Source organism: Notothenia coriiceps, unplaced genomic scaffold (assembly GCF_000735185.1).
Source record: "Notothenia coriiceps isolate Sejong01 unplaced genomic scaffold, NC01 NC01_scaffold00036049, whole genome shotgun sequence".
Taxonomy (NCBI): domain Eukaryota; kingdom Metazoa; phylum Chordata; class Actinopteri; order Perciformes; family Nototheniidae; genus Notothenia; species Notothenia coriiceps.
Genome location: NW_011368750.1, coordinates 1 through 14961, shown reverse-complemented (window position 1 = coordinate 14961; position 14961 = coordinate 1). Strand labels below are relative to the sequence as shown.

The 14961-nt window shown below is 45.8% G+C and overlaps 1 protein-coding gene across 1 annotated transcript in view; it reads right to left on the bottom strand.

Moving 5' to 3' along the window:
• The window catches only part of LOC104963358 (hormonally up-regulated neu tumor-associated kinase homolog), a 23606-nt gene extending 13072 nt beyond the window's left edge, over positions 1 to 10534 (bottom strand). Inside the window, exons 1-3 of the mRNA XM_010791935.1 lie at positions 10292 to 10534; positions 8673 to 8795; positions 8318 to 8487 (exon numbers count right to left, since the gene is read on the bottom strand). Of these exons, the coding sequence (XP_010790237.1) occupies positions 8318 to 8487; positions 8673 to 8795; positions 10292 to 10534 (536 nt within the window). The remainder of the gene's footprint in view (positions 1 to 8317; positions 8488 to 8672; positions 8796 to 10291) is intronic.
• Between the last annotated feature and the right edge of the window lie 4427 nt (positions 10535 to 14961).

The window sequence follows — 14961 nt, the reverse complement described above, 5'->3', positions numbered from 1 at the left end:
CAGCTACACGCTTCCCGGCCGGTAATCGGCAGCAGTTGGCGCCAGGTACAGGGGGTGCTCGCCGCGAAGGGAGCTGCGTCCTTGAATTGTGAGCAACTCGAGGACACCAGTGTGTCTTGGTCGAAGACTTCTGAGACGAGCGAGCTTGTCTCGACGAAGCACGCCGGCGGTTGCGAGTCACCAGTCTATGACTGGAGGACAACAGGGCTCAGGCGAACGAAGACAGCGCAGGTCAGAGGGGGTTCGGCCACGATTGACAACGCACCGCGACTTCGACAGCGTCGATCCGCGGAGACGTGGCTAGCGACCCATCGGTTCTTTTCTTTTACAGCTGCGAAGTCGGTTACTGCTCCGAGAAATGCCTGCACACGATCGCGGCCAGACGCCTGGCGGGCCCTTCGTTCACCGCCATCCTTACAGAGGGGTACTTTTTCTAGGCCCCCTAGAGGGGCTGGTATCGTCTAACGATCGAGAAGAGGTTATAGCTCGACTCCTACCGAAAGCATAGGGGGATCTTAGACCCGCCCGGGAGAGGAACTCGCGTATCCGATTTACAGAATTCCTCTACCCGGAATTAGCGCGAGTATACACGATCGGTCTCTAGTTGTGTTAGGGCCACGGAAGCGCATGTCGCCCACCGGCCACACGCTTGGTAGGTGTCCGGTCTCTGTCGTCAGTACTTAATACCACGGGATAGTCGCACCGGGCTCGTTGGCAGACAAAAATTGGCGTCTCGTTTCAGTGTTATCCAGGCCTCATCACTTCGTACTCTCTGTGCCTGGCAATCGGGGCTTCATAAAGGTCCAACTCCGCGCCCGAATACGAACTGACACACTGACCGGGCCCGGAGAAGCCAGACTATCGAAGTGGGGGGGGGGGGGAGGGGGTGTAGATCGTCTACTTTCAATGAAACGCTGTTAAGTAGTTCTTCCACACATATCGTTTTCAGTTCCGGCGTCAGTTCACATATGACAGTGGGTCTCGTCTAAACACTTCGACATCTACTAGTGCAACCTCCCTCCCCACTACATCAATTTGGTTCAACGTCATACCACTTACTTTTATATTAAATTTTTACTATATAAAAGACCGTTCACTTTTAAGTCAGTGATTCAAGTAAAAAAAAGATCGTTCGATGTCTTTGAAAAAACAGAAGAGACACCTGAAGTTTAAACCAGGTGTCTATGACACCTATAAAAACTATGTTCAATTTTACACATACGTGTGTTCGCAGTCTAAAAAGATAGCACGTTCCAGTTATTTTCATGCGTTTTCTTTTTTTTTTTTTGTCTTTTCTCCCACCTTCCGCGTTTTTCGTACACAGTGTAGTCCAAAACCGTGCCGAGCAGCGTAAACGTCGTAAGATGGCCAGTATGGATTAACGATGTTGAATTTACCTACTTTTCCAAGTATAATGCGTGCTGTGTCTAGTAGACGCAGCAGCGCGTCCGCGTCGACGTGTCCGTATCTAACGTAATACTAAAGCGTAGAGCGAACCTCCGTCACCGCTCGTATAACAATAAGTTAATCTTACGAATCAAGAAAACCTTTTGTACAAAACGAAAATCCAGATACAATAGCAATTGCATTTATTATAGTAATGTAATGTGACGCTATAAACACTAATTTTATTACAACAACCCATTAAATAATCGCTGGGGGGTGTCTACATACTACAGTGAGAGCGCACGCCTCGACGTCCCTGGGGAGGAAACACCCTCGAGTCGAAGGTAACGGGTGTGACATTGGGCTCGGACCGTACACCGCCAGAGCAGCGATGCCAAGCAGAGACCATAGGCCTCCTTTTCCCACACCACTCGACGGTCGGATCCGCATAACGAGTCAGACACACAGACCTATTTGGAGCCTCTACCTGAGCACACGAGCAAAAGACTCCGCAAATCGCCGCTGCTACCCTCCGACGAATCGTACGATCGCCCCCTTCCTGTGCCAATCGTTGTGCTCAGTCTACTCTCAAACTGCTCTCTCCTCTCGCACACAAATTGCTCAGACGTCCCTTTCCACTAGATCCCTTTGTACTCACTTTAGTTTCGACGACAGCAACTCTCTCGTCGCTTAGTTCGACGACAGAACTTCCTCATACAACGAGACAGAACTCGTTTGTTATCGTCTCGGCTGTCCTCCTCCTCGACGAAGAAAGGTTTCTCCTCTTGTTCTCCTGACGGTCTTGTGACCTGCCGACAAAATGTCGGAGTCGACAGCCTATGTGTTTCTCCATCCAAGGGACAATGAGCATTAATTGTCGAAATTTGCGAAGCATCGGTGGAAATCGATAGTTAATTATTGGAAATCTCGGGAACAAGCTCGTGAACGACGTACATCACTAGGACTCTCATTTTCAATTGTTGGTGGGTGTGACCACTTCTATATGTTTGTAATCAATTTCCTGACGTACGTATAGAATTCTTTTATTACATTCAAAATACTCTGCTTTACATAATTACATATTAAATAATTCTTCTGGTTTGATGGTTATCTTATATAATTATGTTCTATGTATGTAACTATTATACGGAATTACATGACTAAATTTCATAATTGCCGTTGTACATCCGTAATCTAACTATTTACACCTGCAGTTACTAGTAATCAAAGTACACGAGTAATAGTGCGAAAAGAAATGTACACATTTTCCGTTTATTTTTTTCCTAGTGAAACCTAATAAGTTCTACGCCCTCTTATTAAGTAATTTTTTAGTTATTGTATACAAGTTTATTATTTCATTTGTGTAGATTTACAATCGCCCAACTATTTCTTACCCCTTGATCATGTTTCAGGTATTTCATTAAGTTGTCATTACATTTTAGCGAGCTTAGATAATAACGGTTGTACATCAAATACTCTTAAGACCATATCATATACTATATACTATATCCATCATCAATATGCATATAATATATGTGTCCTTACTTATCACCCAACTCCCTCTACTACTCGTGATCCACTAACCTCTCGCCGCCCTCAGCTTCTCACACCACCCCGTTAGAAGAGCCACTTTTCGAAAATTAATGAAAATTTAACAAGCATGTACATCTAATTATGACTTCTGTCGTATTCTCGATATTCTTGCTTGTGCATACTTAATAATATCGCAAGCCACCAAACACTCCGTGACTCCTATTGTAAGTTCAAGCTAACTTCTACAAGCCTACGCCTGACGGAAGTCAACGACATTTCACCTACTACCGTGCCAGCCAAGAGAAGTGACTCCAACCTCACCCGGAACGCGTTTATTATACCTACAAGATAGTTCAGCTTAGTTAGTTAGTTCAGGTTAGTTAGAGAACAAAATATATCGAGGTTATAGTCGTTTAACATCAGCTCAAACAGAGTCACCGAAGTCGCTCAAACTATGTCCTTCATAGTCAATACTGTATATGCTGTGCGGAGCACAGGACTCAGAGAAAAACGCATCGTTCCTACTGAAGACACATTGAGGTGACACATTACTTCCTACACACACAACACTCTCGTCTGTCATCCCTCAAGCGCGCAGGGCTCTCCGCTCGCTCTGCCCACCGCTTAATCTCACGGCACACATTTTAACCGTCTCTACTTCCGGACGACTGCAAGTGAAGAAAAGGAAAGTCGAAACACAACACAGACAACACAGTTAAATCGGTAGGCTATCAGAGACAGACTTCAAGGGAGCCTATAACCTTCCGAAGTCAATCCTTCGAGACCTCAGGGTCCTCCACGAAAATGATTAACATTACACAGAAGGAGTAAAGAGGTGGCAGGTACAAAAAAGAAAACAACACGAATAATCAGACAGCAACACATCGCTACCGATTACGAGGATTAACACCTATTATTTTACAACAAAAGTGTTTACACACAACACCACACACCCAGTTAGGAAGAGAGTAAAAGAGTGAGGTGACATCATAAAAGACGACAAACAACACACCCATTTTTCCAAGAGATACTTGAGTAAACAGGCCCTAAAAAACCCACCCACTTGCCTTCGTAACAGCCTCTAAGAGCCTAGAATTTCCCACTGTGCCCGCAACTACCACCAATGAGCGTTATAATAATAAACAACACGCGTTCCCCCCGACTTATACTAATCTAGAGTCTGGTCTAGACACCAAACACAAAATAACTAGAGAGAAGACACAATTGCTAAATTTCAACACTCGGTAGATTAACGTATTGTAGCGAGTACTTCGGCCTGACTCTCTTTCGGCGTTCCACCCACGTTTCGACAGTAGTCCGTTCTTCCCCGACGAAACCTCTTAGATCTTTACTTAGTGGAACAATTCGATCTACTAAATCACATAAACAGAAGATAGAGTTACACCTTTGTAAATAAGATATATTGGGTAACTTACTCTTCACACACAGGTAAACAGACAAGACATATATTTTTTAGATGTATACAAATATAAATCCGTCCAAAGAGTAAGATCATAGTAAATAGATTTCACAGAAAAAGACATACATTGGCTATGTTAAAAGTCTTGGCTATATTACTTTGTACATCCGTCAGACACAAGTAATGACTACTGTATTCTCCCGCGCACATCTATAACAGACTCATTCAATGAACCCGTATGACAATCGCCCATCTCCCAAGTTACAGTGAGACACAAAAACACAGGGGGCCACACAGACACACAAGTTCACAGTCTTTTATGTTGCAAAGAGAAATATAGAATATAGAGTTTATTCATTCCGACATTGCACTAGAACTATGAGCTGACTAGGTCTACAAAAATGTCACCCAGCGCCGATAACAGGTTAAGGTGGATAAGTACCTACTCTAACACCACGGTAACGACGAGCTTCGACGACCTCTACGACAACACCACACCAATATTATCGTACGGACATCTCACCCGCGACATCCAGCACGACACACATTCTGAAGGGCACGTACCAACACGGTACCAACGGGAGACAAATAGAGGCGACCCGAGAAAAGAGAGGAGGGGCTCCGTTACGCAAACGCCAAAGAACATTTAGAATACATATTCCTGATATATCTAGTATACATTACCCTATTACACGTCGCTGCGAACCCCTCCGAGTGGTTGTGCCAACTAGGTAGATTAGGACTTTCACGGTCGAAGCCCCATCGAACTGTAACCTAAGGAACCTGTCCAGGAGCATACCCCATGTTGTTCTTTCGGTGTGCATCTGTTCTCGCCGCTGGTAGTCACGGCCTTCACCTCCCGACTAACCGGTGCGCAATGAGCCTATGTGTTTGTGTATTGGAGGACAGCGGTTCAACTGGGATTTTGTGATGGCAGACGTTTCTTTTCCTCTCCTCGGGGCAGATTTTTTATGTGCTCACGGACTCCTTGTGGACGTTAAAAATAAACGCTTGGTTGATGCCTTGACGTTTTTCTCCCTCGTGTGTACACTTTGCAAGGCAGCGTACGACGGGCTGTCGGGCTCGCTGTCGGGAGCGGACATTTTTCTCAGGCTTTTGGCTGAATTTCCAGACCTGACGCCGCCCACTTTATCCGCGCTCACCACCAAGCATGGGGTGGAGCACCACGTCACCACCGAGGGTCCCCCAGTCTACGCCAGGGCCCGGCGGTTGATCCCTTCTGAGCTTGCAGTAGCGAGGGCGGAGTTTACAACCATGGAACGCCTGGGTATCGTCCGCCGTTCTGACAGTCCTTGGGCCTCTCCTCTACACGTTGTTCCCAAGCCGAACGGTGGTTGGCGCCCGTGCGGGGATTACGCCGCCTCAACGACGCCACGACACCTGACTGCTACCCGGTGCCGCACATTCAAGACTTCTCGGCACATCTGGCCGGTACGTCGGTGTTTTCGCAGGTGGACCTGGTGCGTGGTTACCACCAGGTGCCCATGCATCCTCTGGACGTCCCTAAGACAGCAGTGATAACGCCGTTTGGACTTTTCGAGTTCCTGCGGATGCCTTTTGGGCTCAACCCTGCGCCCAAACGTTCCAGCGCCTGATGGATTCGGTGCTGCGGGACCTGCCGTTCGTGTTCGTCTACCTGGACGACACACTCGTCGCCAGCGCTTCGGTGGAAGAGCACCTGTCACACCTCTGAGCCCTTTTCGCGAGGCTCAGCCAACACGGGTTGATCATCAATCCTGCAAAGTGCCAGTTCGGGGTGCTTGACATTGACTTCCTTGGACACCGCGTCACCAAAGGCAGTGCAGCACCCCTGCCGGCAAAGGTGGAGGCTGTTGCAGCTTTTCCTCGCCCACTCACAGCCCGGTCGCTCCGTGAGTTTCTGGGGATGGTGACTTTCTACCACCGTTTCATCGCCCGGGCCGCTCACATTATGCAGCCGCTCCATGAGGCTTTGAAAGGTACGACCCCCATCCAGGCGATCGACTGGAGAGCGGAAGCTGCGTCTGCTTTTACTGAGGTCAAGACCGCGTTTGCTCAGGCGGTCCTGTTGGCGCATCCATCATCCATGGCTCCCATCTCCATTACCACAGACGCATCGGACTACGCTGTTGGCGCGGTGCACGAGCAGTGGGTGGAGGGCGCTTGGCAGCCACTCGCCTTTTTCAGCCGCCAGCTGACGTCCAGAGAACGCAGGTACAACACCTTTGACCGAGAGCTCCTTGGACTTTATTTGGCCGTGCGGCATTTCCGTTTTTTGCTTGAGTGCCGTGAATTTATGGCGTTTGTCGACCACAAGCCGCTCACTTTCGCCATGTCAAAAGTGGCAGAGCCTTGGTCGGCATGTCAACAGCGGCAGCTTTCCTACATCTCTGAGTTCACCACAGACATTAAACATGTGGCTGGCAAGTCGAATCTGGTTGCTGATTGCCTCTCCAGGGTCGTCATTGGAGCAGTCCAGTTGGGCCTGGACTACACTCGCATGGCAGACAGGTCACGACCATTCGTTCGAGGCAGTGCACGGACTGTCACACGGTTACTTCTCCGGTGTTAAGCCTTCGAGTGCGCGTGTTCGAGGCAGTGCACGGACTGTCACACCCCGGTGTTAAGCCTTCGGTGCGCTTGGTGGCCGCGAAGTTCGTCTGGCATGGGCTGAAGAAGGACGTGAGGACTTGGGCTGGTGAATGCGTGGCTTGTCAGCGCGCTAAGGTGCACCACCACACGAAGGCCCCTTTAGAGCGTTTCCTGGTGCCTTAGAGGAGGTTTGACCACGTCAACATTGACCTGGTTGGTCCATTACCCTCCTCTCAGGGATTTTCATACCTCCTCACCATGGTGGACAGGACGACTCGTTGCCCGGAGGCGGTCCCTCTCATGTCAACATTGGCGGCTGACATAGCCCGGGCTTTCATTGCGACGTGGGAGTGTCGGTTTGGCACCCCGTCAGACATTTCCTCGGACCGGGGTTCACAGTTCGGGGCATGTGTTCATCCGACACGACGCGCACAGAGGCCCCCTGCAGCCCCCTTACGATGGGGCTTCCCGGGTCTTGGAGCACGGGGATAAGAACTTGGTGGTCGACCTGGGTGGCAGAGCCGAGCACGTCTCGGTGGACCGGGTGAAGGCCGCTCACCTGGACTTGGGGCCTCGACCCCTGTCACAGAATTGGGGCCTGCGGTTCCGGTCCCATCTCTTCCAGCGGCCGCCCCTTCAGAGGTCGCCTCCCCGGCTCCCGTTCTTCGGAGTCGGGGTGGTCGGCTTGTCGTTCCTCCTCGCCACACAGACTTTGTGTATTAGTGAATTCTGGGGGGGCTTGTGTGGTGACAGTTACGGGACATAATTCACTGAGTCACATAGTGTGTGTTCCCGGACCGGAGAGTGAGGGTACCGGGGTTTGGGGTTATTCATGCTAGCTTATCATACAGAGCAGCACATGTACTTACCTCTGGTGGATTAACGGATGATAAAGTGTGGAAGTCCATTCTGAATAGACCGTCTCTGACTCCCGTTCATCGGCTCTACACAGTGTTTACTTGAGTGCCTTTAGTAACAAACACTTCTTAACTGTGAGTAGAAGCTACTCGAAACATACGCTGTTAAATTTACTTCGATTTTCCTAAGTAAATCTTAGCTACTCCCCGTTTTTTTCAGTGTACCCTACTCCTAAAGAAGGGAGAACTTTGTTTGGCTAACCGAAAATTAAACGTTATTCTGTCACGGATTTGGAAAGTGTAGGGCCAAATTTGATTTTGACCCCTATATTTTTGTATGGTTAATACTGTATTTATGTTTTCAGGGTAAATATGTGAACTAAAGGGCCGGAGCCCACTATCAAATAATTTATTGGATACGCGCAACAACTTCAGAGCCTCCAGGAAACCACAGCAAAAAGCATACTTCACAAATTGTCCAAATGTTCTTTGAAATCAAGCTTTCTGGTGGAACTAGATTGTGTGTCACCTGTGTACGACGCCGTGTTTGTGCAGGTGTTCCACTGCAGAGAGGATCTGACGGGTGTAGCGCCGCACTTCCCTCTCATCCAGCCGCTTCCGTTCACAGATCCTGTCCATCAGGTCTCCTCCAGCACACAGCTCCATGGCCATATAGTAGCTGTTCTCCGTCTCCAGGGTCTTACAAACACACAAGCTATGTTTAACAGTGCCATGTGTAATAACATTTATATAACAACCTACAAATAATATAATCCATGCTAAATTGGCCTACATTCAAGCAGGTGTATGTAATTTAAGACCCAATCATTGCTTTATTAGGACTGTTAAAATCATTCTGAATTTGTGTGTTTTGAGTTTTCTACCTCCAGCAGGACCACGATGTGAGGATGCCGGATCATCTGATGGATCCGAGGTTCTCTCTTCATGTTCTTCAGCACGTACGAGTCCTGCCGTGCTTTCTTCTTGTCGATCACCTTAATGGCCACCTGAACACAAACACTTACACTTCATTTGGTTTATGTTTTTTCTTCAGTCCTTGCTCCTTTAAAAAAAAAAAAAAGTTGATCTCCAAACACATGTTCATTTGTCAACAGAACCATAGTCCTCTACACCAATCAGATAGATGTTTCAGTAGTTTTAGCTTAGGAGCTCTTTTCAAAGGCCAAAAGCCACCATCTAAATGGAACATTAACCATAATCACTCCATACATAATTAAAACGTAAGCTATATTTAACAAGGTAACAAGCTATCAAGATAAGGAACTGGAGAGAAATTGCTACTTATAGCACTTTAGAGTTCGAATGAAGCAAACGGTAAACAAAATGCCCTGGGTAACTGATAGAAAAGCTATTTCTAATCAATATATTGCATTGGGAGATAACTAGGAAGTCTAATCCTATCATTTATTGTTCTTAGTGCAAGTTTAAAAGCTTTAGTCATCTTGGCAATGTGTGTTCTCATCCCATATCCATTCAAGATGATGAGTGGAAAAGGCATTTGGACGGGCATTATCATTCCTGAAGGTGATATTGATATTTTGAAAATTATTAAGCTCCTTTGACAAAAGGATTTTACGGACCTTTTGTAATTTACAGTAAATTGTTGGTAAAAACGACAGGACCTTTCAGTTTATTTCAATTGTATATTCCTTTAATAATGCCTTAACAGTAAATATTTGGTGTTGAAACTAATTTAACTTAAATTTAGATTATGATTCATTATGATTCTAAGGTCTACTTTGCTTCCGTTCTTCACCTCCACAGCTCTTGTATCAGGAGAGGGTAATGAGGGTTAAGAGGAACAAATACCCCCAGTGATGAGTTTGGTCATTACTATGGCAACCAGGTCATGTACATATGAGCCGGGGTCAGGGACTCGATGACCGGTGAAGGAAAGTTACACATACATTGAATCACCCACAGACACAAAAATGCAAACACACAGACACACACACGACCTGCCTCCACTTGACAATAAGTGCACGTCCATATATTCACAGCCACGGCATCAAATAGATAAATAATAAACACAAATATATAAACATTAGCATGGATGTAGTCCCTTTTTATTTTTTTGGACTTGGACATCAGGGCAATACTTTTGTATATGTTGTCTAAACAATTTGTATTAGTAACGTAATAATAACTATTACTACTATATATTTTGCAGTTGCTGCATCTATTAGCCATTATGTTTTATAGAAGTCCAGATATATTGAGCAGAAACGGTTCAACTTTGAATCGTCTTAAGCTATGCTGAGCAAATATTTTGTTCCTGTATGTAGAAGTAATTACCAAGTTTTGTACACATAAAAAGAATAATAATAGGCCACTGCCCTCTACAAACACAAGTGAGTATAATAATCAGTTACAAGTTGTAATCAAAACATTGTATGTGTGTGATCTGGTGCTGGCCATCCCTCTGGTCTGACACATGTCTCTTCACTCTTATTCTCTTACTCAGGGAAGAGAAAGCACAAACCTTTTCCCCCGTGCCGATGTGCAGCCCCTCCATCACTTTGGCAAACGACCCCTTGTTGATCATTTTCCCCACCAGGTAGGATCCCACCCGTTTGGAGTGGGGGAAGCTCCGCAGCAGCTCCCTGGGGACTTTCAGGGAGGGCAGCCGCTCCCGGCCCGGCCCCGCAGCTTCCCACTGGGACGCGTCGCCCCCTCCTTCTGCCACCATGTCCTCCGGAGCGGGATTTAACGCTGCAGCTGGCATCCCTTACAGGGCCAGGACCCCATGTGGCCCCCTCTCAAGCGCACACAATCAAATCCAAAAACCGGACGGCCCACATAGAACACACATACTAACGCACAAAGAGAGAATACTGCTAAAAGATCCCTCGTCAGACGCAGGTGCCTTTCCTCGGACGCAGGTTGTTTGTCCTTCCACTCTATGGTAAGTATATCCTTCAGTCCAAACTATTTGATGAAGACTTGTCTCTTCCTCTTACCTTTTAACGAATGAAGGTGTCTCTTTCTCTTTCAGTCTAACTTTGTCGAATGCAACCCTGGATCTCTCTCCCCCTCTCGCTGCCAGTTAGTGGATGATTAACCGGTGTGTTCTCAGGTCAGCTCCAGTGATGAGGAAGACATTCTACACCGTAATTACCCGCCCCCCCCCCCTCTCCTTTGCAAACACTAAAGGTACACACAGATACTCACAGTTACACAGTAACTATTCAAACCCTTCACTTACTTGGGTTCTCCTTTAAAACTAGATTTTATCATTCAGTTTCTCACCAATACACTCAGGTAATTTTCTCCACTGTGAGCACAGATCAGGGTTGTTATATGACGCACTCATGTGTGAGAAGGACCGGAGAGAGGGATAAGTGTCCAGAAAATGAAGACTTTGAATCTTAAACATTTTGGCAAAAGAATATTATTTTTCTGATGATCTTGAAAACAAACACTTTTGTCATTTTTCATGTGTATAGGGCATTTCACTAAAAAGCATTTTTTGCTCTCTCGCCGAGGGTTGGATGAGAAGATTGAAACCAGTCCTGTATCTGCACACACACAATATGAAGCTACAGCCAGCAGCCAATAGCTTAGCACAAAGACTGGAAACAGCTAGTCTGGCTATGACCAAATCTGACAATTTGTGGCTAAAACTACTTAGGGACAAATTGTAGTTTTTATGAATTCAGTTCCGTAAGGATTAATTCAAACAAAACATGTGAGCTTCTAGCAGGTGAATTTAGTTTCATTTGGAGAAGGCTATGCTAGCTGTGAGTGTGACAAGGCTATGCTAGCTGTTTTTAGCCGGTTAAATTTCCTCTTGCTTCTATTAAATTAATAGTCCATGTGGCTTCATATTTATTGTATAGACATGAGCGCTATGCATTTTCTTTGCTAACTGAAAATAAGAACTTTTGATAAAAGCATATTTCCCAAAATGTTAAACTATCATTTTCCAATCTGGAATTGCATCCAAGTTAAATGGCTTTGTAAGCAAGCACATAATGAAAAATAAACTGATACAAATGTATAGGTGGGAGTGAAGTTAAATGTAATAAGCAACAGAGTGGGAAAAAGAGTTTTAGCATATTCTATTAAAAAAAATCCCAAAATAAAGGATTGCTTTTTAGATTTTTCCCTCCACATACATTTACAACTCGACCTTCACTGTTGACCTCAGTAAGGTAGTTTGTCCTTTTGTCTGACCAGGAGAGGTCAAGGTCAACAACAGTGTGTTCAGCTAGAAGAGGGTTTCTGAGGATCCCTTTAGAAAGGCAGATAATGGCTGGCTTGATAAAATTAAATCTGCCTCAAAGCCCGTAATAGTGTAAGTGTTTTACTGGAATGTTGAATGTACATGATTATTTTAAGTTCAAACCAAATTTCAGGTGTTCAAGTTCTACTGAGGATATAATCTAATACCAGAGCGACAGATGTGTGTTATTATCAGTGGAAAGCAGCTGTGAGGTTTTGTGCTGGTGAGTGATGGGCAGCATTGATGTGTGTCTGCTTTCTGCTACTGTGTGTATTAAAGTCTGTGTGCACACGTCAGTGTCAGATTGCAGTGTGTCGCTGCTCGATTCTTCCTCACTCAGCTGATGAAAGGGGGGATAGAGCCTTATATCCGCCATGTAACCCAATATACTCGCACACTCATAACAATAAAAGCAAGCACACACAACCTTACACAACCTTTAACTGGGCGACTGTAGTAGCCAAGTGAAGCTTCTAGAGTTACCTTATTCTGTTTTAAACATGTTGATACTGTATAACTTGATTTGGAGCGCACACGCAGTTACAGCGGCCAAGACAGTTTTCTTCTCTTTTGTGCGCACCGAGGCGCCATTAAACTCACTGTAATAACAATCAAAACACTTTGTCGACCGCTTTCCTCCATTAAGGCGACCAAGCCAACATTTAAAAATATTTTTATGAGATACAATCAGCGACATTGACCGACTCAAATTCAACCGGTCTATGCCATAACGGGAATAAAGACACATAAATCTGAAACACACCAATAGTTTTCCAGATTATTCTGAAATGAACCACAAAACACAGAAGCAGTAAACCCTTAGTGATCTGGATTTTATGTTTCTGACGGAGACCTGGGTCCACGCTGGCGAGTATACACCGTTCTCTGAACTTCTTCCTCCTGACTGTACATTCTTCAGCTCCCCCCGTACCACCGGCCATGGTGGGGGAATAGCATCAGTGTTTAGATCTAGCCTCCAATGCCGATTGCTTCACCCTGTAACTAGCTATGCTAGCTTTGAGTTGCAGCTTTTTGAACTTAACCCGTCCTCGCCTATACTCTGCGCAGTCGTGTATCGTCCGCCAAAGTGCAATAAGGGTTTCATAAATGACTTTGCTAACTTTGTCCGGGATCATTGTGAAATATGATCGTGTTTTGATTTGCGGAGACTTCAATGTCCATGTGTGTTGCGAGTCCAAACCTCTGGTTAGGGATTTTTTAAATCTCCTCGATTAATTCGGTCTCATTCAGTCCGTAGCTGGCCCAACACACGAAAAAGGACACACTTTAGATTTAGTATTATCGTTTGGACTATCTGTGGATGAAATCTGTGTAACAACGCGTATCTCAGACCATTTACCGGTTCTGTTTACAACCTCGATCCCTTCCGCAGGAGTCGAATCACGTGCTCCTGCGCGTCGTCTGCGTTCGATTAACCCCTTGACTGCCTCACAGTTTTCTGATGTTTTTAATGTTTCCCTGATCTGTAAATTAGATGTGAACTGTGCTTTTAATGCTGATGAGCTTATCTGTATGTTTGACTCGACATGTACACTAATTTTGGATTCTGTTGCTCCTTTTACGCTTAGACGCACCAAAGTTCTCTCAGAGCCTTGGCTAAATTACTGTACTCGTGCCCTCAGACGCGCTTGCAGGTGCGCAGAAAGAAAATGGAAAAAGGATAAACTCCATGTCTCCTTAGAAATCCTTCGTGCTTGTCTTTCCGACTACCAGACGGCAGTCAAAGCAGCCAAAACAGAGCACATTTCTCTGTTAATCTCCAAAAACAGCCATAAACCTCAGGTTCTTTTTAATGTCCTCAACTCGATCATTAATCCCTGTGATGTTTCTTCTATTGCGCCATCGACTACTCTCTGTGATAAGTTTCTTACATTTTGTATTGAAAAAGTATCTGCTCTTAGGCTAGCCCACACTAGTGCTACTCCAGATCCTGCTCCTTTCCTGTGCCCTGCTGTCCTCGACCACTTTGAGCCTGTATCTCTCTCTTCTCTCTCGTATGTAGTCATGCACCTGCAGCCGACAAACTGCACCTCAGACAGCATTCCCTCTCGCCTTCTCAGAGATGTTTTCGAATCAGTTGGAGCAAGTATTGTATTACTAATAAACACCTCTCTTAGCTCAGGGTGTGTCCCAGCTGCCGTGGTAAAGCCACTACTTAAAAAGAAAAATCTAGACCCCTCCATTCTAGCAAATTTTAGGCCCATCTCCCAGCTAACTTTTTTATCCAAAGTTCTGGAGTGAGTAGTCTACGCCCAGCTGCAGTCTTTTTTAACCATGCATGGCATCCATGAAAAGTTTCAGTCTGGCTTCAAACCCATTCACAGCACTGAAACAGCCCTTTTAAGAGTTTTTAATGATCTGCTCCTAGCCGCCGACTCAGGTAGCCCAGCTGTCCCGGTCCTGTTAGACCTGACAGCTGCCTTTGACACTGTGGACCATAGCATCCTGTTGTCACGGCTCGAACAGTCTGCAGGCATCACAGGCTCTGCCCTTGCATGGTTCAGGTCCTACCTGACAGACCGTAGCTTCTCTGTGCAGTTAGGTGCCTTCTCCTCTTACTTGTGGGGTTCCCCAAGGCTCGATTCTGGGCCCCATCCTTTTTCTACTGTACATACTGCCCCTAGGTTCAATTCTCACAAAACACAACATCACCTTCCACCGCTACGCCGACGATGTACAGATCTATCTGCCACTCAATTCAAATGACAACTCATTACAGCTATTGATGAACTGCTTAGCAGAGATCAAATCCTGGCTGAGCCAAAATGTCCTCAACCTCAATGAGAGCAAGACTGAGGTTATCTTTTTTGGACCCCAACCTCCCAGGTTGATATTCTGGGCTCCCTCAAAAATAATATCCTCCCCTCTGTCACAAACCTTGGAGTGACCTTCAATAGCGCTTTAAA